The sequence below is a fragment of the Liolophura sinensis genome, chromosome 6 (genome assembly GCF_032854445.1).
Source record: "Liolophura sinensis isolate JHLJ2023 chromosome 6, CUHK_Ljap_v2, whole genome shotgun sequence".
NCBI lineage: Eukaryota > Metazoa > Mollusca > Polyplacophora > Chitonida > Chitonidae > Liolophura > Liolophura sinensis.
The window spans coordinates 38,453,201-38,479,060 of record NC_088300.1 but is presented as its reverse complement, the minus strand read 5'-3'; the positions used below and the strand labels follow the sequence as shown (position 1 = coordinate 38,479,060).

The window sequence follows — 25,860 nt, the reverse complement described above, 5'->3', positions numbered from 1 at the left end:
TTCAGGTTTTATCTTAAATCAGTAGCAAACGTGACACGTTTTGTAAGTTGCCAGTTAATTTGTGGAACTACCGGGCGGGTCTAACTGGACGGGTCTACCTGGACTACCTAAATGGAATGTTTACCTGACACAGGTACCTTTTTGACAGGCCAGGTGACTATGTTTACAAACCAGGGACAGGCGTGTGTGAAAGAAGTGTCCGTTCAGATCTAACCCCCAGATATATTCTGTCCCTACCCCCATCATGACTGAGGTGGCGGAGAGGGGAGGGGCCACTCTCCAGAGGCCGTACACTGAGAACACTTTTCAACAGAAACTTCAAGAATTTCACGCCTTGATCAAAGTTCTCACATTTCAAGACACCGAAGCAACGCCAGAGGAGCGGCGGCAGTTGATTACAGGTGAGACTAATTATACAACTTCAGATGAAAAGGTATTGACAAGTGGATTAAATCAATACAATATTGAGTGTTACCTCTGGAATTTGGTGAAACACAAAGCCAGTGTCTCGTGGCAGATTTAAAATGGTTATACATAGACAACATCAATAACACCAACCGTAAATATTCCCCATGAGAATGTTCTGTGCCTGTGGTGAAATGGCCCCATCATTTGGTCGACACGTTTGAGGCTAGAACCGCTTGGCCTAAGTTTCATACTTGTAACTTCAAGATAGAGTTTAACGTCGACTTTCAGCATTGTTTCATATATAAGATAAAAACAAACAGAAATCTGTATAAGCATTGCTTTCGTCTTGAACTACTTAATGGATATGATTTGGATCACGTGCTGTATAAACGCCCCTAGCCACGAAATTACAAACTAGGCTAAGAAGGGTAAAATTTTAAATACATGTTGTGTTGCAGTCATAGTAATTATATAACTTGCAAGCCGCCTTTACGCATTGGAAAATCGCACATTGTTCAAATACCCATTACGATGACCAAATACCTTTGCCCAGTTGTTCGAAAGTGTACTAGCTAATACTTGTATTAAGTCATATTATATATTTAAGATTTTAGCTAAATTCAGCAGCCAATGCAGTTGTCCAGTCAAAGTATCAGAGCAATAGATTTAGTTCACATTTAATACACTGTTACATAATTATTTTTGGGCGAAGAAAGACACTGAATACTTGGATTAAAGGATAATCTGGCATTCAGTCCTATAAAACAGTTTTGAACAATCGGGCCCAGAAGATTATTTTTTGAAGCAATTTTATATACTTGATTACAATTTGACATTTCTATATTATTCCTTATTCATATGCAGAAATTGCCTTTTCTATATTATTCCTTCTTCACACACATTGCCATTTCTGTGTTATTCCTCCTTGGCAAAAAATAACCATTTCTACATCATTCCTTCTTCACACAAATAACCATTTCTATATTATTCCTCCTTCACACCGTGACCTACATCGTACTGAGAAGGACTGATAAACACGTTGCGTTTACAGGCGCATGAAGTCGTTCTTCAGCAAAGCAGGAACACCAAGCACGGTACTACGTCATTTTGATGAGGTGATGACGTGCAATCGACCTCATTCAACCAAGTAATCACATCCCTCTACGATAGCGATAAATCGATCAACCAGGAAACCTAGTCCTTAACCGGACAATTTCCTGTAATATTTCATTAACTGGAACACTACAATGGCACGTGAACCAAATGCTCCATGACAGACCACGTGATTTGTGGAGTAGTAAACGGATACTTTTGAACTGATGTAGAGCACGTTGAAAATACACGTAGGCCTAATTTATACTGGCGGCACGGAGTAAAATGACATGCCTTCATAACTTCGTACAGTATTATTCCACATATAAGGAACAATCACTAAAGCCCTTTCAGAGATCTGAGAAATGTATTTATTTGATTTATTTATTTGATTGGTGATTTACGCCGTACTCAAGAATATTTCACTTATACGACGGCGGCCATCATTATGGTGGGAGGAAACCGGTGAAAACCCACGACCATCCGCAGGTTGCTGAAGGCCTTCCCACGTACGATCAGAGCTGAGAAATGTAGGTTTTATGTACTAAAAGGCAGTGTCCCTTGAGAAAAATAAACGCCATATTTGTCTAATTTTCATACGCATTTTTTTTTTTTTTTGATACTCGACAAAGCACTTTAGTCTGTAGGTAGACCTACTTACCAATACGCACACAAAGTGAAATTCTAAATACATACATGTGTATAGACCTACATGCACACCCGTAAACCTGTACACACGCGCACTTCATGACAAAGACTACACAGTAGTGAGACCCATCAACTTGATTGCTGTCGTGTAAGTGCATCGATCTGTCTCATTGAAATGTAAAATATTTCGTTTTGTTAGAAAACTTGAGGTTTGACCAGTTCTGCGAGTCTATCCGTTCTGTGTTTGGATCCGACATCAAAAACCAAGATCTGAAGGCCCTGTACAGGAAAATCACAACTAACCCAGATGCGAAGGTGGACTGGAGCGAAGTAAGCATAAGTCACTAGTACTTTGGATGTCCAGTGAAGTCTGCTTTCCTTTCATGATATTTGTTTGCTGTTTTTGTTATTATTTCACATTGATTTTTGACGGCTCCTTAACAGTTGTTGACTTAATTCCATGGGTATTTTGTAAGCTAAATTTTGGTTCTTGGACATACTGAAATCTCCCTCTGCCTTTTTCACTTGTTCAGCTAAATTTATGTAGATTTGATGCTTAATAGCTTTCAAAAGTTTACGATTTAAGACTGAGTGCCATTTGTTTGGCAATGCGTTCCCAATTTCATTTGAAAGCATTTTCACTGTTTCAAGTGGACAGACTTAGCTAATTTCTAAATAGATTAAGCCTAAGTCCTAATTATCAATTTAACCAATAATTTAATCAATAATTCTGAAGAAATACACGAGATTTGTAACTCGCATTACAGATCTCATTTTCCTTGTTATTTCTATTTCCACCCCTGATTCCTTGCCCGAGATATTTGGTTTTATTGCTGGGTGTATTTTCCGTGTTATTTCCATTTCCACCCCGGATTCCGTGATGCAGATATGTGGTTATTGCTGGATTTATTTCCCTTGTTATTTCCACCCCTTTATTCCTTGCTGCAGCTGTTCGGTTACTTCCAGTCGGGGGTGGAGGAGGAGGAGCCGACCAGTGCTGAGGAGGTCAGTGTGTTCACCGTATCCAAGAGGAGGCGGGTGGGAGAGGCAGCTGGTGAGACACTCATAATTTACCCTGTAACCATTAGTTTGGCATGTCTGCATGATAAACCTTCATAATCTACTGATCGCTTCGGTCCGCTTCAAATCCGGAGCCCCCGGATCAAGCCCGGGCTGTGTCATACCAAAGACTTTAAAAATGGCACCTGCTGCTGCCTCGCTTGGAGCTCAGCATTTGAAGATTAGAGCAAGGAAACAGGATTGGTTGGCCCGGTGACTGATTGGGGGATTATATCTGGTGGCGGTAGCACTTTGACGGCATGGACTCGCCGCACCACAAGAAGACACAGCATATGTACACCCACCTAATGATTCCTCGTAGTCATATGACAGAAAACTCTTAAATATGGCGCTAAACCTCACGCAAACAAACATCCATACCTACATACTACAAAATAAATATAATATAATAAAGATTTACAGCATCACCAAACATATTATAAATTGTCGTAACTCTGCGCCTACATGTAAGAAGCATGAAATTTATTTTACATAAAATACGGGTGTAGATTTGCCAAGTAGACTTTCTGAGCCATAGGCTTTATGATATAAATCCTGGCGGACAACCGGCTTGCCATGTCAATAGGAGTCAGTTTATGCAAAGTGATTTTGCAATGTTTGGAACCTGGGGTGATACATATGTCAGTGGGTTGACAGAAATGCTTTGTGTAGATATTAGCCCTTTTTCAGGAAATGCATGAATTTTCAGGAGATTTTATTACACCATAATTATTCATAGACTTCACACTAAATCGGTTCCTTTGCGTTTATTTTCTGTTTGTACATGACGTCGTTCAATGTTTGTCCAAACCAAAACCACCCTAACCATAACTAACTTCTAACCCCAGGTGACAGAAAAAGGCGGGACACAGTACAATGTATACGATACATACCCAATGTTGATCTCTTCGTGACAGTCTCACAAAAAGGCGGACTTTCTATTTGGAATGGGAAGGTGAGATTAAACAAACGTGGGCATAAAATTACAAAAACACAGCAATGTGAATTGCAAAAGTTGCATGTTTTATATCCCTTTTACTTTTTGTTGATTCATAGTCAAGGATAGGCTAATGGGATCATTCGGAGTGCTCAATACGCTGGCCGCATTAATGTTTCATCTCTTTATTTTTTCAGATGCGGCTGCAAGCTTGCACAGATATCAACGTAAGTTTTATATATTCTGTCTTTTCTGATTCTGCTGAAATGATTTGCAAGAATTATTGTTGCGTTCATTAATACAGCAATTTTCTTTTATTATCATACTGCGTGAAAAATACTTGATCATATGAATTTTGAGTGTGGCATGACAGGTTTTGACAGCAAGCAGACATCAGTAATTTGAATTGAAGTAATGAGCACTTTGGATTACAATCATGATTGCTTTGGATTACAATCAAAATTGGTCATAATTATAATTCAAAGTAACCATGATTGTAATTCAAAGTAATCATGATTGTAATTCAAAGTAACCATGATTGTAATTCAAAGTAACCATGACTGGAACACTTGGCACAATCAAAAACACGTCGGATTAGAATCACGACTATGTTTGATCATAACCCTGACTACTTCTGATCATTAATGCAATCATGTGTGTTGTTGACTCTAAACATGTTGGGTTTTCAGGAATCGGCTTGGTCCACGGGTTGTGATTACCTGCCTACTTTACGTCGTGTCGCTTGCTGTACGGAGAGAAGCATTGTGATATGGGACAACAGAGCTAAGGGTAAAAACCAGGTATGCTCGCGGGCTTGAAAATTCATTTAATGTAACTTCTTACTTATACTCTTTTCCGAAAATATTGTGCAATTCGTGTGACGATGTCTGAAATGTCTTATTTATGTTGTATAATAAAAAAAAGCAAGTCTACCTATTTTATGTATTGAAAAACTCTCATCTGCATGCTTATAATTGTTCTTTCGGGTGACCCAAAGTTTTATTTTGTGAATGGAACAGGTGCTTGATACTGGAGGCTATCAATTGTAATTTCGGGACCGCGAAAAATATTTAACGAGCAAGTACAGAAAAACAAGTCTGGTGCATCAACCCTGGCAGTGGTTTATGGTCAAAATCAGGAAACACAACTAGCATAGTAATCGGAAATGAAAATGAAGATATCACCATTGCTTGAGAGTCAAACGTTAAAACAACGCTACTAACCGTTCACCTGATGATTTGTTCTTAAACAGTTGTATTTGGAATGCCTTTCAGAGCATCTTCTCTATCAAGCCTATAGAGCACTCCCCTCAGTGCATGACGTACATCCCCATCCCAGGCCAGAGCCACGAGGACACTATCATGTTCGGGGACGACCAGGGATATATCAATGTTCTTTCCATAGCCGCCAAAGATCTCACCATGAAAAACTCCAAAGGCGTCGACAGAAGGAACAACAACAACAACCTAGTCCTGGAGCCACACAAGCTCACATCGTAAGAATTACAAGATGGTTTTTGAGAGAGTTCGTATTATCGAATTAAATTATAAACAGCAAGGAAATTTTACACAGTAAAACGGGTTTTTTTATATAATAGGGTTTGAGTTATGTAAAAGACGTGATGTGTTATATGGAGGAAGCACCACTAGATTTTTTTGTGTTTTCTTCATTAGCTTGAGAAATATTTGATTTTATTTATTTATTTGATTGGTGCTGTACGCTGTACTCAAGAATATTTCACATATAAATACAACGGCGGCCAACATTATGGTGTGTGAAAACCGGGCAAAGCCCGGGGAAACCCGCGAGCATACGCTGGAAGACCGCCCCACTTACGGCCGGAGAGGGTTTGAGAGAAAAAAATGTATCTTCTCTTTGCTGATGAGCAAGGCGCCATGTTTTTAAACATTTTTATGCAGTCAATGCTTTTCTTTTTCATGACTACAGACCAATACGAAGGCGGAAACTTCACGACGACTGGGTGCTTAAGGTTGGTAATTTTGACTTTCGCTTTAGTTCTGTAAACCGGAAGTAAAACAGGTAGTTTTGCTTCTTTTAAAGCTTCTTGTAAACAAGTGGTACATTTCCTGATATCAAGGAACACCTTTATATAAATGGACATTTTGGGTCTCTTTATTATGTGCTTGTATAGGTTAGGTACTTCCCCGAACTTCGATGCTTCGCTTCCTGCTCTCCCAGTAGCTCACAGTCCTTCGTATTAGAAGAGATAGAGAGGATTTACGACAATGGGTAAGTTCAATAAATATTTAATGAAAACGTGCAGTTCAGAATCGCAACCAGTGTCCACATTTACAATACAGAGTATTGTAGAGGTGAAGGTCATTGACCACCGAGGTGACGTGTTGTCTCGATGGCGATGCGACCTTATATGGGGGTGTTTGTCTAGGTCATGACCTATATGATAATTGCACTGGTTCGCTGAGACCACCTTATATTGGACGGAGGGAGGGGGGTGTCTAGGTCATGGCCCATACGATGATTGCACTGGTTCGCTGAGACCACCTTATATTGGAGGGGGGGGTGTCTAGGTCATTGCCCATACGATGATTGCACTGGTTCGCTGAGACCACCTTATATTGGAGGGGGAGGAGGTACCTAGGTCATGGCCCATACGATGATTGCACTGGTTCGCTGAGACCACCTTATATTGGGGGAGGGGGTCTAGGTCATAGCCCATACGATGATTGCACTGGTTCGCTGAGACCACCTTATATTGGATGGGGGTGGGGGTGTCTAGGTCATGGCCCATACGATGGTTGCACTGGTTCGCTAAGACTACGTTATATTGGGGGGGGGGGGGGGGAATTGTCTAGGTCATGACCCATACTATGGTTGCACTGAAACTATTTCCTCCACCCATAAACTGACCACCGTCATATGTGTAACAAAAAGTTAAGCAACAATCAAATAAATAACCCCCCCCCCCCCCAATGAAATAAACTGATAAATACTTCAGATACACCTGTTGATTCTTTAGCCAAAAGATCATAGGACAGACCGACACCATCGATCAGGGCGTAATCTTGTCAAGGCTTGCAACTAGTCTTCCAAATAAAAATAGGTTATAGTTATACATGTAACTGTCTCTTTCAATTAAAGTTTTTTTAAAACATTTGCCGCAGTCATACTGGGTCTTGTAAAACAATGTTTAATTTTCCCACTAAAATACCTAGGCCGCAGAAGCCCGAATCCTCAAAAATCAAAGCCTTATATTTATAAATTATTAAGGCGAAGAGCTGACATGACAGCTCATTTCCATGACTCCTTTGTGAACACATCAGTTCAAGTTTTCCCAGGTTGTTTATAAAGGATTACAGTTTTGTACAATGTTTTCACTGATACAGGGAAGTAAGGGGAGTAGCTATCCCTAAAGGTGTGAATGCGTTTGACTACTGTGCCCGGGCTAACATCATAGCAACTGGTGGAGTGGACAAAGCTATTCGTCTCTGGCACCCTCACATCTTTTCAAGACCTACAGGTACTACATTCATCCTCATAACAAGTATCTCATGTCCGTCCTTCGGTTTATTTTCGTATGCAAAGTAAGTATGCAAAAATGTTGATGTCACAAATAGGAAATGCACTAGTTATATTGACTGATTGATTGATTGATTGATTGATTGATTGGTTGGTTGGTTGGTTGGTTGATTGGTTGATTGATTGATTGATTGATTGATTGTTTTACGCCGTACTCAAGAATATTTCACTTATACGACGGCGGCCAGTATTATGGCGGGATGAAACCGGGCAGAGCCCCGGGAAAACCCACGACCATCCGCAGGTTGTTGCACTAGTATATTAATTCGAAAGACAGAATTTTTTTTAATCATTCGAGGCCATTCTTAGGTAAATTTGTCCGGAATGATCAAAGCCTTCCGAGAGTACCCTGTCTTTAACTGTCCTGTTTGACGGAAGGAATTACTGACGATATTACTCATAATAAACTGTTTAAAGCCAAATGAGTGAATTTTCCAGCTTTTAATAATTTGGTGTCATGCTAAGACGTCATAGGGTTTTCTTTCAGGTAAACTAATGGGTCATTTATTCACAATTGTGGATATTTGTTGCAATGAGAGAGACCAGCACATTATCAGTCTGTCTACGGCCCGAGTGATACGAGTCTGGGACATCCACACTCTCACCAGTCTACAGGTAAACACTTCTTACGTCCACACTCTCACAGGCTTACAGGCAATCACTTCTCACGTCCACACTCTCACCAGACCACACGTAAACACTTCTAAGACCTCGTCCCCACCAGATTACAGGTAAACACTTCTAAGACCACGTCCTCACCAGATTACAGGTAAACACTTCCACATTTACATTCTCACAAGTTTACAGTTATACACTCTTCACGTTCACACTCTCACCAGTCCGCACGTAAACACTTCTACTTCCACACTCTCACCAGTTTGCAGGCAAACACTGCTCATGCCCATGCACACTCTCGGCAGTCCAAACGTAAACACATCTACGTCCACACTCTTACTACTCTACAGCTAAACATTTTAACATCTACACTCTCACTTATCTACATGTGAATTTCTCACATCCACCCTCTTACGACTGTACAGGTAAGCAATTCTCAGATCCACACTCTCACATGTCTACAGGTGAACTTCTTCCGTCCACTTTTTATCAGTGGACGGTTATCAGTGTGCGGGTAAACACGTCTAACATCCACACTGGCATGCACCAGTCTGGAAGTGACACTTATTTCAAGTGCACGTTTCGTATAGTGTGTGGATCCTGCCTTGTATTGATTAAATTTAGCCAACACTAATCTTCAATAGCTAAAGTTATCGTAAAAAAATATGAACCTGTGGATTTTCGTGTGTTTCCCCTGGGCTCTGTCCAGTTTCCTCTCACCACCGTCGTATAAGTAAAATATTCTTGGGTACGGCATGAAACACCAATCAAGTAAATAAATAAAAAATTTGAAGCAATATCATTTTGGAATGAACCTCGACAAGAGTTGTGTTCGTAATTTTTGACTTAATCTGTTATCAGGTGTTCACAGATAACGAAGAAAGACCAGGTGAAAAAAGGATTTACTCGATGATATTTGACAACAAACATGAAAAGCTAGTCACAGGTAAGTTATATATACGTGCACAAATCGAAAGAAAGGAGGAATAGCACTTCGATCGTTTTTATACTTTTTTTTTGTTCATAAAATGTTCACAAGTTTAAGCCTTTCCAACATGAAAACATGAATGTTCACAATGAGATAGATGTTACGTAAGGTCAGACTTGTTACAGCTTTAAGGTATAGACTCTCTGGTCCACAATAACCAGAAAACAGATTGTTAAAATAGCAACACATGTTTACCTAAGGTCCAAGGCCTGTTGAGAGTTCTCTCTTGCATTCTTACATTAACTTATCAAAGTAAAAGAAAGTTAAAATATGAAGTAAGGTTCATCATACGGAGAACTGAAAACTATGCCCAAAAATACTTTCATTTGCCTTTTCAGATTTTTTTAAGAGTGTTGAAAGGCTTCCAAATACTTGAATACTACGAAGGGCTTTATGAGCCATACTGATGGTATCAAGGAACTCTGACGTCACATCACCTTTTTTCCTGATGTTCACCAGAAGGAAGGAATTTTTGGAAACATTATTTCAGTAATCTTTTACTCAGAGGAAAATAGAGTTATTGCAACATTCACTGTCGTGCTTAGAGTTGGATAAACTTCTTGTGACGTCAGAGTTCCTAACCTCTGACAGTAACATCTGGTCCATAAAGCCCACTTTAGAGTTCATAAATGTTTGAGCGCCTTGAACTCTTGTCACAAAAATCTAAAAGAAATAAATGTAATTATATTTATGCATAGTTTTTAGTGGTCTATTTAGTGATGCCTACTTCTTTTTAAAGGTCTTTTCCTTTAAGTAATACAAGTACATGTTAATTTAGGTACATATATATGTCATCACATATGTCATATAACTGCTGAAGTCCAGGCGCGGATATTTGCTAAAGTCCAGACGCGGACATTGCTGAAGTCCAGGCGCGGACATTTGCTGAAGTCCAGGCGCGGACATTTGCTGAAGTCCAGATGCGGATTTATGCTTAAGTCTAGACGCGGACATTGCTGAAGTCTAGGCGTGGACACTGCTGAAGTCCATGCGCGGAAATTGCTGAAGTCCAGGCGCGGACATTTGCTGAAGTCCAGGCGTAGACATTGCTGAAGACCAGGCGCGGACATTGCTGAAGTCTAGGCGCGGACATTGCTGAAGTCCAGGCGCGGACATTTGCTGAAATCCAGGCGCGGACGTTTCTGAAAGTCACTCCTTCATTTAGAATTATATGTTTTCTTCTTATATACATTTTAATGTAGATTCATTTCATGTTGACTTCAAGCAGTATCTCTGAAGAAAAAAGTGTAATAATTGTGTTTAAATGCGGTTCTGATTGGGTTTATATTTAGGTTCTAGTGTGATCGACGCTTGGCCGCTGACCCGGTCAGTCCAGGACACGATGCAAGTTCCTCATACTCACGACAGACCCATTAGTCAGGTCATATACCTTGATAATTTTTCTCAATTAGGGCTGTATTTAAATGTTCATGTAAATGTTTACATAGTAGCAGCGAAAACGACCCATAGTACCGTGGCTAAATCAGTATTAGGTAAACAAACATGCAGTGATGTTCCAATACTTTGAATAAAAAATCTAATGTCTAAAACACATGGTCACATTTCATTTTCAACATCTGCTGTATTGAGAAATACTAATATTTTGGATATCCATATCTCCATATCGAGAACTTGAGTTGGATCAAATCTGTGACTGTGTATCTGGGTGTTTTTTTTGTTTTGTTTTGTTTTTTACACGAAATGAACACATAGAATTGACTGGAATATCGGATTTATTTCAGGTTTTGTATAACGCCGAATTAAATCAAGTGATCACAGTCTGTACCGAGTCAGTTATAAAGGTAGGTTGATCCAGTTGATTTTTCAATTAGATCTTACTTCACTGTCTCCACATTAATTACATAACACAAAATTAAGTACCACTCCTGATTTTTCCTCGAAGATTCTTTAAAACTGTGACTATTACATTATTATATGTATAAATGTATTTTTTGCTGGCAGACAGTTTTGTAGTTTACGGACATATTGATTGGTACACGCTAAAGCAATATATGAAATGATTCCTCACTATCTGTGTAGGTTTGGGAGATGGAGGCGGGTAAACTGGTGTACCAGATAACTGATGCTCATGGACCGAACATTGAGCTGACCGCCATCGCGTTGGATAAGTCAGGATATCGTCTTGCTAGCGGAGCTTATGATGGTAAGTGGAACGTGTGCTACAGTAAATCAGTCATTGAAAAGAGCATCTCTTCATTGGTATTCGTTCCTGTACTTTATACTCGTAGAAAGCGTTGAAAAAACTCGGGGGGGGGGGGGGGGGGGGGGGTTGTTCAAGATATCCCTCAGTGTGTTGGAACTACAACAGATTATATAAATATAAATATGAATATTAATTAGAAGACCTGATATGTGCAAATTATAAATATTGTGACCAGTTAAGCATCAAAAGTCTTGCCGTACAGAACTTTACTTCTTGTGGATTATCATTTTCACCTTTCAGTCGAGCAATATTTATATTGCACTTTAAAACAATGCAAAGGGATCAAGCATCAGAATCAGATGTGGTTTAGAAAAGTGCTGTCGACAGATGCCTTAACTAGACTGTGGTGTAGCTATAACGTGCGCTATAACCTACTGAGAAGTTGCATTCAGATTTACTAATGGATGAAACAGTTAGTCTCCAGTAATGCGCTTCATTGTTTTTTTTCGGTCTTATTCTAAAGAAGTGAACATTTGCTGATGAATGTGACATTTAACCATCTATGTTTCCAATGCCTCTCCATCCAGGTTCTCTGAAAGTTTGGGACTTTGGTTCCGGTCAGGAGATCAAGTGGAAGACTGGAGAGGGCACGGACGAAGACCTCAGCATTACTGGACTGATTTATTCTCAGTTAGGGGTGGAAAGGGTCATTCTGGTATCTGGCTGGAATAATCGGGTCAAGATTATTCTGGTGAGCAAAACAAAAAGCAGCTAAAAATGACTGATGTGAAGGTCTTTTTTTTAATAGTGCTTATTTTAAATGTCACATGGAAATGTCGGGCACATAAATGGTGAAAATGACGATCCTTGGTACGTGTTGTCTGACTTAATACCCCATGTAACAATTCTTGAGTCTTGATCATTAGTCCCAAAGGAAAGCTTAGACGTTTATAGGTCATGTATATGGACCACCTTCTCCAGACTGCTTTTGGTTTTTTAGGACTCGAATGATAACTACGATTTGCCTGTGTTACGGGAGTTCTCGGATGTATATTACTGGACGCAGGAACCCTCCACTCCATCCTCCACTAACCCATTCAACAAGAACCACCCCTTACCAGAGATTGGTCAACAGAACGTTAGATTATCCAGTATTTTCCGCAAGGTTGGAATTTACACATGCGTTATGGTAGTTTTTTACAAGTTAGTTCTAATGCACATGTCTTCCAGTCATTAAACGTGGGATGTTGGTTTAATTTCGGCGTGACTTTCAGGCCTCCGTTGTCATGAGGGCCATATATTAATAAGCTGTAGATTAAAATCAACGCCTTCGTCAATCATGCAAAAAAATTAACAATCAGGGAAGAGACATGTACATAGTTTTCGTGCTTTTGGGGTTGGTTAATTTTGACGAACAAGTTTCTTCGTTCTTTTATAGTACATTTTGAATAGGTGACCTTCAGTTTTTGTGTACTGCGCAAGTCATGTTGGGTAATTTTCAGTGCATAAGACTGCACTAAAGATTACCTTTCACTTAAATGCTGCTGTTAAATGAAGGGGATCACTTTACATTGTTTTACTGCAAAAATCAAACCTTTGTTTGTAAAATATTAGTCTGAAAAAACTGACATTCCCACTGTTCAAGAGCACAAATTGGTCTTTCGTTAAATTGATATTTGTTTCTTAAGGAAACTAAATTATCGCCCATTAAAAACGATCACCTGGTGCTTGACAAGTTCTAGTTGAACTATTCTGCAGACTTTCACTGACATTGGAACCTTGCCTAGCCCTTTTCTTTCTGTATTAAAGATTAAGGTGTGTTGTGTATGTGCATTCGAATCTGTGTTAATTATAAGTTCTTAACCATATTTCATGTTTACCATTTGAACGACATATGCTAATAACATAATCTATATTTGTGATATAACAGCCTTGTACAGTTCATATTAGATCATCTGTATAATCTATGTTTACAGGAGAGTATCCTGGTATCCCACGAGGTCACGTGCGCTGATGCCCTCTCCCCTAACGTATTGATCACAGGCTGTCACAACGGTAACATAGTCATGTGGAACATTGAAAAGTCCGTCGTCGACAAAGTGTAAGACCTACATGCACCTCTGCAATGCAGAATGTACAACTTCTTGTAAATATCTGTTAATAAACAGAGTTAACTTGTCAATTTTGTATTTAATTTTCCAGATATGGAATATATTGTAAATATAAGGGTGAAACTTTTTCTTTTCTGACTGTTACTTAATTACACTTGTTATTATCAACAATAATGCAGCCAAAGTCTTTGATTTCTTCCTTTTTGTCCTTTTTTAATTTGTAAATTGGCCTTACGGTTATTGACCTGTAAGGAACGTCCTTTATGGTTACCATTTGGTATGTAAAGATTGCCTGCTTCGTCGCCTAGATCCAACTTTACCGCATAAGACATCGTGGCTATATTTTACCTATATCTGGTTTTATCAGAGACCCCACATTAATTCCGTTAAAGGTTTGAGATCCCCGAGCCTGAGGCAGAGTCTGACGAGGAGAAGCCCGCCACCAGGGGCAAACAACCAGATAAGCGTGTACACATGGTCCGAGTGCTCGTCCGGACAGTCCGGAAACTAGATCCCGAGTATATCAAGTGAGTTGAATAAAATACATCGTTCAGTTTTCTGAGGGATTCAGATCTCACATCTGTTTAACTGATGTAAATGGAATTGTATCAGATGTTTGCTACAAGACTGATATAAATGACACTGCACGCTAAGAATTCGATGAATGACTCCAGGAGAGAATGTATTCATTTGCTTTATTCTCCGACTAGCCTTTTTTTTTATTATTATTATAGGTCATTAACAAGACATCTCTCAGCGGAATTCGTGGATGACGGTAACTACGACAACCAGTCACGACTGAGAAGCCAGCTGACGTCAGGTGTGTCGTCATCAACGGATCACACGCGCTCACAGCGGCCACCTACCGGACAATCTCCTGTGCCCGAAGTGGAGGTAATCCTTGTTTGCATCCAAAAGACGGTTTGTCGACAAGCAAAAAGTAAACGTAGGGCCTGTCTGTAATGGGAATCCCTTACCGTGCATTTGTTCTTTTTGCCAGAACAGATTAAATCTTTGTAACGGATACATATCGAAATATTTTCAGAATTTGGCAGGCATTCAGGCTGAAAATAACACTAGTTACAGAAACATTCGTTTTTAAGCCAACGCCCCATGTAGGGTAATGTGTTACTGATTATATGAAAACAGAACAGTGAAGTCACTGATACACAAAAATCATGAAAGCAAACGTAGACATAAGTCATTCTACAGGGAACTATTTTCTTGTTTTATTGTATCCAGATTGAAATAGACGACTCAGTATTAAAAGATATAACGAAAGACGAAGGCCAAGAAGTGGTCAAAGGAGATGGCACTGAAAACGGTGAGTGTAACAGACCTTTTCAAAAACTTTTAGATATAGGCCCATGTATACTAGGTGCAGCTATTGAAACAAATTTTCAGCAATCTATGTATCACTTTAATTCTTATGCGTTCAATTCCACTACAGCTGACAAGGCTGGAGACATTCCTGTCGCAGTGGCCGACGGGAAGGATTTAGGGGCGACAACTCAGGCGGTAGATGCAGAAAGCATGGTGGATCCCGATGCTAAGATGATCGTGGAGAAATTTGAACCTATTATCGTGTCTGTCCACCAGGACGCCTACATTCGTTTCTGGACAATGGAGGTAATGTATATAAGAGTGTGTCATTTGAAAGAAATCTTAAAACATGTCCAGCTCATGCTGGCTTTCTCTCCGGCCGTACGCGGGAAGGTCTGTCACCAACCTGTGGATGGTCGTGGGTTTCCCCCGGGCTCTGCCCGGTTTCCATCCTCCATAATGCTGGCCGCCGTCGTATAAGTGAAATATTCTTGAGTACGGCGTAAAACACCAATCAAATAAATAAATAAATAAATAAATAAAACATGTCCGTATTTTCTCTTTCCTTTCGTCAGCAACTAACTGATGAATTTCAATTTGGTTAATACTTTCAAAGATACTAGACCATTTTACTATAAATATTGCACATAGATTTTGAAATCTGAAGTATGAAAAGCTAAAAAGATTGGCTTAATGTTTCCAAAGGCTCAAGCACATGTATCTGGACGGATCACAGTTATGAATTTTTGAGCGGCTAGTTGCAGCTTCAGTATGACAGGAGTATCGGGTATTTTTCTCAAGAAAAAAAGTTAAAAGCTTTTTGTTAATCCCACCCCCAGCATTGTACTGTATCGGATTTTTTTAAAAACAAGTCTTAGGACCGTTAGAGATTAAGAATAGGCTTTGCTCTGCTCTCTGTTTATCACTAGTTAATCTCTATCGACTATGAGGTAAAAAGTTTTATATTTTGGTAGCGTATGAGACCGATATTTACCTCGGTTATTTGGAGACACCACTTCAGAAATCTGGTTTTACTCTCAATACTCCAAAAGTTAATTCAATGCTGTTATTTTATTTATAACACCAAACACATTCCCAGTCTTCATTGTTCCAGTATAACTCTCGGAGAAAAACTCAGTCTTACGACTTGTTTCAGTGAATCAGCAAGAACAGCATAATAGAAGGGCCGAAGATTTGTTATTCAGGTCGAACACTAAACAGTGAAATTGATTTATTCACATATATACAGTCAAGTCACCAAATATTCCTTCAGAATCAGCAATACTGTTTGTGCGAGAGTTTCAGGGGGAATAACTGTGGGTGACTTGTTGACAAGGTTGTAGACGGTCAACAGTCTTTTTAGCAATTCAAAAATATTATGACAGTTATATGTGCTGGAATTTCTACCAAACCGTAATCTTTCGGTACATTTGAATTCAAGAGAAGTAACTGTTAAACTCATATAGTCACAGTCTCTTCAGTATAACACTAAAATCCTTCCTGCGTAACATACTGAAGATTAGGCCTACTGATCTCTCGCAAGATCGAGCAAATCTCCCGCCAGATTGAATATACTAGATCCGCCCGGTGTCAATCAAGATCGGCTCCTCTTGGGAGGATCGCCGATTCCTGGCAAATCTCTATGCTGATCGATACCCTTTCATAGCGTGCAGACGGAGTAAGCGGTGCTAATCACCAAAAATCTGACATTTTGATTGGCTGACTTGCATTAAGCGGCGTTCGCCTCTTACCACGCCCCGCCTATAATTTACTATGATGGCGAAGCAAATATGGCGAAAATAGCGTAATTTTCCCCATGCCATATTAAATATTAATTTGAAGAATACAGATACTATAATATCTGCTCTTTCTAACGATACCGATATAACAGATGAGCCGTTTTCGTCATTGTCAAAATCCTTGATTCGAATGCCTCCAATACGAAATGCTAAACGTCATGGCGGACTTCACAAACCACGACGAAGTGACGTGAATCATTTCGGTCGGAAATAAATATCTAAATGGCTTCTAACCGACGTAAAAACCATAGAAGCATCAGCAATATATACCCGTTTCATAAATTATGAGTTTTAAACCAACATTGAGTACATTTTTATACCAGAATTCTGTGCCAGTCGGTCACTGAAATTTGAAATTTGACAACACATACCTTTATCAAAAATAACCCCATGAAACTCTTCTTATATTTCATTTTCGTCAACAATAAAATGTTAGACATGCATAAGACATGTAGGAAGACTTACAGTTCAGTGTCAGAAAAAAAGCCTCTTGGTATAATGTTCCATAGTGGTGATTGCTTGACTCAGACTCGATCCGCCGATACGAGAGTTCCTCTGAATATTCACTCAGTAATGTGTGAGTGTTTTTGAACGTAACAGCAGAGGTGCAGGTAAGCTGCATAGGACAGTTATTTATTAATATTTTGTGCCCTTTTCGTGTTGACGTTGTTGTAATGATCTGCTCTTATACAGATCATGGTTTATGTGAAATACTCAGTACAGTCAAGTAGTCACAATTACACTTTCAATGTAATATCAGACAACCAGATTACTTTCAAGTAACACCAGTCAATCTGACACGAATAAGATATTATCCATAATAATATCTTAATATCTTAACAGTACATTAAGTGAATGTTTGCAACTAGAATTTGTTTTAAAATCCTGTTAGCTTTTGGGCGGCCAGTCACTTTAATACATAATATCAGTTAATGCTTATATGGAACACTTAATTCCAAGATGTTTTCTCTCCTTGTTCAGGGCCTGCTCCTAAGGGAGGTAACTGCAATGACTCGCCGCCAGGGGTCTGCAGTGACTGCTGTGTGTACAGATCTAGACTGCAACATTATGGTGACGGGTGATAATAGTAAGTCTAAATTTTCGTATTGTCCTTATTCAAGTTCCATTTTTTTATCAGCTTTTTACAAACTAAAGGAAATATGCGGAAATTAGCGATGCTTAGGCAGGTATTTATATGATTACGACAAAATGTAAGCCAATATCCTCTGCAATGTTTGTCTTTCCAGAGGGGTACCTCACTCTTTGGGATATTGCCAAGTTTTTAGAAGATCCGGAATCTGAGGAAGCGGTGAGGGAAATTTTATCGCTTCTTGATTTCTATTTGTATAGAGTAAAGTCTGTTTTTTAATTCAATATATTTTTGTGTCAGAAATAATCCATGCACATGCTACTTGTGGGTTTACCTATAACGCGTGCCTATACCCACATTGCAACAACAGCCTTTTTAACATTTTTATGTCTGCACAGGAGCTAATCAAACAGCTGATTAGCTGGCGAGCACACCTGGTCAGAGTGGTCTCCCTTTGCTACGTAGATTCCATGAGCTCAATCTTGTCCGGTTCAGCAGACGGATCCACCAGGTACGTCATGTTTATATTTGTTACAGTGTAAAACAATACAGTTAGCTGTAAGAATATGCTTCACAAGCAGTATCAAGGCCAGGAAAAACTGCCCTGGTCAACAAAAATGTAAAGCAGAGTTTTGACATTCGACGTTAGTTTTATTTGTTAATCACTCGTAAGTTTTTTAACATTGCGTACCTCAGTGTTGAATATTTACGTCTTTTATTCACAGAATTTGGTGGGGAAAGCGCGGCAGATTTATCGGATTTTTCGGTCAACATCGCCCTTTTAACTTTCCGGTGAGCGGACAGGTGTCCAGCACACCTACACTGCCTTATGACATCACAGAGGTAATAGAACGATTGCGTACGCTTTTACCCATACGCTTCAGGCAGATATGGGATTTGAAATTGTGGTAAATGTCAATCACAGCATAAAAGTGCCAACAATATAGATTTGTCAATATACAGGGCAGAAAAAATGAAACATTTTTTTTTTCATTATAATATTGTCCAATTGTGATTGATGGGTAACACACTCTTTCGTTGCTCTGTGGTACTTTCTTATTCTGTTTGTCCATATGTTCATGGCGTTCCTGTCGCTGGTAGTTGGTGAATCCTCAGACTACATTGTCTATCAATGCTTTGGAATAATACTGGACGCTTCATTGCCTTTGGTCTTATCCCACCAAAGAAAGTTAACACTTGCATACCACTTGTTTAAAGTTTGCCCATTACTTCGCGTGTAATCCCTCAATGAATTTAAAGAAAGGCGCTATCATGCCACAGCATTATCATCAAGGCTGTACCTAGGGCACGCTGTTGGTGTACAGTCCGATTGTACCGATTATTCTTCCCAGTATGTCGATAATGGAGTAAGGCATTGTCAGCTTGTCTATTTCACAAAAAACACACAAACAACTGCAGTGGAATAAACGCACAAAGTCGTTGGCTTTGTCTCGTGAAGGTGGAATATCACTTTGTGAGCGTAATGTTGCTTTACTTGAGCACGGTATCGTACATCATGTTTTGCTCAATATCATGACCAATACCATTGGTAATGCTAGAATCATTTTATGAGGTATAATAACATGTTTTGCGGAATATTATGTGACTGTGTACAGATTAATGGAAGTGTAGAATAATATTATGAGAATCATTATGACCCGCGTAATAGATCCATTTGGTGGGAACGCCATCCTCAGTTTTGGCAAACATGACTTGTTACTTCTGGAAGACCTCATATTGAGCAGTCACAGTAACCTACAGCAAATTGCCTTTTACTGTTGTTGCTACACTTCACCTAATATATACATATATTTCATTCTTCATAATTTAATCGTGAAATTCCTCCTTTTCATGTTTAGGGTCCTCTTGCTCCATTGAAATCAATGAGTGCTCGACAGAGGATACGAGCCGTGCATCAGCTGGAGTACCCTTTAATATTTGACCAGCTTAGGTAAGTACAGCCACAATGCTACACCTAACTGAGGTGAAAATGCTCGCTACCTCTTTGTGCTTCACTGATTAGTTGCAGCCACAGTGCTACACCTACCTGACGTGAAAATGGTCGCTACATTTTCGTGCTTCACTGGTCCGGTGCAGCCACAGCATTACACCGACTTGAGATGAAAAAGTTTGCTTCATTCTCGTGCTTCACCGGTTAGGTACAGCCACAGTGCTACACCAGACTGAGGTGAAAATGCTGGCTACATTTTGGCGTTTCACCGGTGATGTGCAGCCACTGAGCCACACCTAACTTAGGTGCAAATGGTCGTTACCTATTCGTGCTTTAAGTACAGTCACAGCGCTACTCCTAACTGGGGTGAAATGATCGATACATTTCCGCGCTTCATCAGTTAGGTGCAGCCCAAGTGCTACATTTTAACTGGAGGTAGAAATGATCACTACCTTTTCGTGCTTCATCAGTTAGGTGCAGCCAAGTGCTACATTTCAACTGGGGTGAAAATGATCACTATATGTGGAAGTAACGACCTTTTTCATCGGTTACATATAAAAGCATACTACATGTAGTTACCAGTACCAGATTGTCGTCTCTATTTTGCCTCAGATCACATTGCCATGTGTTGTTTCTGCACAGAAGTACTTGCAAAGAGAAAAGAGTAATTATACGAATGCGTAACTTCATGCATAGATTTAATACCATGCCACTCGTAAGTGTGGAAAAAGTTATATACAGTCGGTATTAAAGGCAATTAAGTTTAATCTAATTAATCCTATCATATCTTCTGCTGATCGTTACGACTTTGTGTGACCTTCTACCCCATTGACTTGTGACTGTAACTTCATCAATTTGTCTGACCTATCTTCTTCTTAACGTTGTATAATTTACTTCATCATTTTATATCGAATCCCCATTCCAGATGGAAACCATTCCGTCGTTCAGCTTATGTCAGGGATTCCACGTCCGACAAACAACCCGAGGATAAAAAGTTCTTCGAGGCATTAATCAAACCGAAGGTATAATTCACGATTTTAAGAACTTCTCGTTTTTATGCATTCATGAAAAGGTGATAATTTGTTCAAAACGTCTTATACGCATCAATAATTCAGGATAAAAATGCAATCTTCATTGCCCCCAGGCGTACAACCATCATTTAGAAAGTTTCACAACGGGAGAGATGAAGCAGGGGGCGGTGTTCAGAGCCCTTCCGGTGTACAGGGTAAGCTGCCTTCCTGAATTATTGCACATTTAGACCATCCTTTTACCTTAATATTACTATTGTAATCAATTTTTGAATTTCCAAAATGTGATTTTGCTGCTTTTTTTTTGTTTCTATAATTTTAATCTCAGCCTTAGTATTGTGGAAATATACTGGAGTATGATATTATATTCTTCGATTCAAAATTTTGGGAAAAAAAGAAGAGAGACTATACATTAAATTGGTTTCCACTGTTTCAGGTGACAACCCCAGATAAGATCAGCACACCAGATTACACGTACGCCATGACGTCAGACGACAGCGAGTTTGTGAAGAACTCTTCACAGTTTAACGGAACCGGGCTAAAGGTCAGTGTTGACTGGTCGTGGAATATTTCAATTAACTTTCTGGATATCATTTTAACAAAACTATCTTGTGATGCTAAAATACAAGAAGTAAATTTAGAACTCGTCATAATTGGATTTTTAGTGTTAAAGACATTTTCAGACCGGCTCCTGCTGGACTAGTTGACTTAACTTTTATTTACTCTTAAAACTCATACAAAATTGAAAACAATAGGATGAGTGTTTTGTTGCATGCCATAGTGTTCTAACAGAAAAAAAAACATTTGTTTTGTTGCGCAGGTTCCCAAACAAAGGACTCCAAGAATGGTAAGCATATACCCAGAACAGTTTTAAGTAAATATGACTATACGCATAATGTAAAACTAGCCGGGATGAACCCATTCGAATTCGAAAGCAAGTCGTCGTCACTCATTTGTTGAAAACAGATATTTTCATATAAAATTAATCTGACATGTAAAACCCTTTTATAAATTATTCATTCTTGTTATTTACCATATTTTCATCGTCCATATTTACAGAGCTAAGTACGTTGACCAGGTTTGTACAGATTTTGTGTCAGTTAACTTCGTTCGAGGGATTTTGTATCCCAGTGTCACCGCAAAACTTTCCCGTGTACAGGTTGAGCACAATAACTTCCTACTCATGCGCACTGACAGTTTGTACTGACTTATTCTAACGTGTGTAACAAGGCACATTGACATGCACAGTAATACTCATGTGGAATATACGTGTTTCTCGTATTGTTATGTAATGTAAAAAAGTTAAATTAACAACTGCAAATCTCCACCCCACCCCTACCGCCACCCAACCCCTACCTCCCCAAAGTAATTTAGGCCTAAACGGCGTAGTCCATTGTTCTTTGAGATGCAAGCTGTGTGGGCGGACTGACTGGTAATGTATTACCCATACATTACAAGAGAACAGTGAACAGTTCAGAAAGTGTTGGTCACCATTGTTCGGGAAAAGGAAGCAAAGTCCTTGCCCTAATCCTAGAACAGGTTCAGCACATTTATGTACTAATGAGTTTATGCACAGAAAATGGTTCATTATTATTGCTTGCTCACTATACATTTTACACAGTTTCGTTAAAATTAATGATTAAGTCTTATTTGGATTTATCTGCATCTTTATAAGCTTACCGGTGACGTGTGTTACTTTATAATTCTGAAATATTTGTCATTTTTCTTCCCATCTCACAATGTATGAATTACCAATAAGTATATCTTTACAATAAATACGCGATGTCTCCATTCCGTTGAATTCTAGCTGGGCTACAATCGTTATGCCAGAAGGTCCCCACGGCGGATGAATAGCGCTATGTCCAGCTCCGCGAGCACTGTGTCCGGGAGCGTAAGCCTACCGGCGTCGTCAAGGAGACGATGATCTGCTGTTGCAGAGTGTCACCCCATTGGACATAAGAAATGCGAGTAAAGATGGAAGTGTCATATTAATCTGATTAAAATCAAATCGCACGCATATAGCTTCGATAACAACGATGTGACACACTTCCTATCCCCAGCGCATTCAAGGAGTGTGTCAGCAAATCACAGAGGTGCTGCTCGAAGCAAGGCAGCAGTCACGACCAGAGCCGTAGCCGTGGGTAACTTACGGAAAATCACAAGTCGTGAAGCGGCAGGAAGTCGGTAGTGCCAACAACTCGCCGCAAAGCAAGTTAACACTTGTCTCTTCAAGAACAAGTTAAAACTGTGTTGTGTCACCTCCGAATTGAAACGCTGAAGAAGGAGCTGGAAGAAATATAGCCTAATCGACACGTGCTGTACTAGCTTGGTACGTACAGCCCGTCTCTTCGTCATTTCTAACCCAGCATTTCACAAAACTTTATAACTTGAGTCTATACTTATGTTTGGTATTCACCACAAGTTATCCGCGTTTAAAAGATGCCAAAACGTGCACCAGTGAACACTCTTTTAATGACAATCTAACCTTTGAGAATTTTGAATCGAAAAGTGCAACTGACTTCTGCCATGTTTCATGCTCGAACCTCAGGCCAGTTATGTGCTGGCTCCATGAAAGATAAGCTGGTGATAAGGATAAACATAACTTGAAAGCAAAAATAAAAAAAACCCAAAACAGTTGAAAGAAATTTTTGAACAGCCAGCATGTACCTTGTCTGATCTTGGAGAAAGTTCAAACTCCAAAAAATGGTGGACATTAGTTCGACTTGTTCGATTCAAAAGCTTAAACGGCTGAATTACTGTTCAAATATGGTTTAGCGACACTGGCTTTGACATATGTAGGCCTATACTTGGATGACCTAGGGAATACCAAATATAAAGACCGGTTCCAGTTGTAAAGGTCGGAGAAATTTTACTGGTAGAGCCCTGGGCCCAGCTGTCCAAAAGTGTATCAGCGGTTAATGAATGGGATACAGAATTAACACTGATCGGCTGATAGTGAACATAGGGTTTACCGGATTAACCCGTGCAGCCTTGGTTAGGCATGGATAAGTGTTCTATTCCTAAAATTCAGCTTAGGCTTGGCGTAGCCTGGACTTGCCTATTTCTCACTCCAGCCAATCAGAATCGATTACATATCCCATTAATGCGGGTGTTAACTTTAGTCTGCACTAGATTGTCAATAGTTTTGCATTGGCCAAGACTGGTATTCAGATTTAAGCCTGGCTTAACATTTATTACACATTTGAACAACCGGCCACTGGATAGAACTGGGCTAGAAGAAATATAGGGATGTGTCCTTTATGTGCGGCTTTATGTGCACAATGCGCTGATGCGACAGCGTTACCTTGCTATCGTACAGGTTTACTGTGACGAACTTTAATCCGCAGAACAAATACTCATTTGATGGAAAGCGATGGTACGTTTCCCTTGGCGTGTCGACCATGTTGCCGTGCTAAGCTATTTCCGCTGCAGGTAAATTCCCCTTTTCTCCGAAAGACATCTGACTGTTCCCGGTGACAAGAAAGCTCTTTAGAAGCCTTATATTGATTGGTTGCTGTTGGCGTCAATGACCTATGGTCGCTTACGTCGCTGAACGCGCAGGGCATCGGAAGTATATATATATATATATATATATATATATATATATATATATATATATATGAGAATATTATACATCCCTATGTGGTAGGGCAGCGACTTATTCTTCAGGAGCATAGATTCAGGTTAGGTTATATTCTTAAACCTTTCTCCAAGTAGAATAAATTATTTCATTAACTGAAGCTAAATGTTATAGCTAAATTCACATCGTTTGTGAGAAAGACCATGTGGATCATCTGCCCACCCTCCACTCGTCCCATGACAGGAAATAACCGATGTGTACACAACAGCGTAATGTAAAATGTGATTGGCAACTTTGATATAATATGTTGTTCTAATGAAAAGTTTCAAGCCCTACAGAATGGGTTAACCTTGAGTAAGATAGTATAATTATATTGCTATATTTTATATTTTAAACGTGGAATGGTGTTTAATTTAATCCACATCTGGCCATGCACATTCCCCAGTCAATTTCACGGAATGTGTTTAGTCTTTAATGTCTATGTTTTTTGTTTTGTGTTAAGCTCTTCAGATGATTTAAATATTTTGTATGGTTTAAACGGTAGTGCTTTTGACATATACATTATATAACTGATGTCAGGATAATAAATTTAATGGGACTATTTTACTGGTTTTTCTTAAGTCGTGTGTGTATAAATGTTGGATTGAATTTAAGTTCGTTTATGATTTCATTTGCATAGTTGACGAAGCATCGGCTTTGTTCACTGACATTTGGTATAGACAGAAGAGTGGTATAGATCTTTTAAACATTCAAAATTGATGAAGAATTTCGGTACAGGTTTTAGAACATGTTGCCTATGTTATCATGAACATCCAAGCATTCTGTGATACAAAACTCTCTTATAAATTCTGATACTATATCTTGCCAAAAATCGATTTGTTGATTAAAAGTAATGTTATACTGTTGACATTATAATGCGTTGATGTTTTTTCTGTGTTTTATACCTCCGTATGCACGGGTGACACAGATGAATTTATTATATAACTGACCATTTACTAGTGGGTTATATTGTAAGAGGAGAGTGGGAAACCCCCAAACCTCCCCTGGTAACTAGTAACTTTCCAAAACTGTAACTATAACTGTATTTCAGTGCGCACGGCATTGTTTTCAGACGGTTTTGCTTTTAAGTGACAACCCGATGATTTGTTCTGCCTACCACTGTTTACACCAGGTTACCAGACTTGTGACATGTGGGTGAGTGAGTGAAATTATAAATATAGCGTTTTCCAAGCCCTGGAAAGGGATGATGCACGCCACACTTAAGAGCAAGAGTAAATCTATACTACGTTACTAGAGATAGCACTCAAATAAGTGGGATGAGGGTTCGGGCGACTCAAAATCGCCTTGAATTAACAATGAACTTCGCCACTTCATTGAAAGCTTTAACTTTGTTTCGTGGAGGACATAGAACTGCCTGTAATGTGTGCTGAAAAATACCATAATGTGATAGCTTTGCAAACATTTGAGTTCTGATTACATTATTTCTGGGATATCTTTAAAGAACATGTA

At 39.3% G+C, this 25,860-nt stretch overlaps 1 protein-coding gene across 1 annotated transcript; it reads left to right on the top strand.

The window, feature by feature from the left end:
- The first annotated feature begins 244 nt into the window (after positions 1 to 244).
- On the top strand, positions 245 to 24,296 carry LOC135467177 (WD repeat-containing protein 64-like). Its single transcript, XM_064744943.1, has 32 exons — positions 245 to 401; positions 2,348 to 2,478; positions 3,097 to 3,202; positions 4,056 to 4,162; positions 4,342 to 4,371; positions 4,834 to 4,944; positions 5,419 to 5,639; positions 6,092 to 6,134; positions 6,297 to 6,394; positions 7,510 to 7,643; positions 8,190 to 8,317; positions 9,179 to 9,263; positions 10,598 to 10,686; positions 11,048 to 11,107; positions 11,346 to 11,469; positions 12,057 to 12,220; positions 12,470 to 12,634; positions 13,446 to 13,570; positions 13,973 to 14,107; positions 14,315 to 14,474; positions 14,823 to 14,904; positions 15,031 to 15,209; positions 17,684 to 17,789; positions 17,950 to 18,011; positions 18,191 to 18,303; positions 18,518 to 18,635; positions 19,652 to 19,743; positions 20,669 to 20,765; positions 20,888 to 20,968; positions 21,208 to 21,315; positions 21,592 to 21,618; positions 22,579 to 24,296. The coding sequence occupies exons 1-32, from the start codon at positions 245 to 247 to the stop codon at positions 22,693 to 22,695; spliced, it is 3,555 nt and encodes a 1,184-aa protein (XP_064601013.1). The 3' UTR covers positions 22,696 to 24,296.
- The last annotated feature ends 1,564 nt before the right edge of the window (positions 24,297 to 25,860 follow it).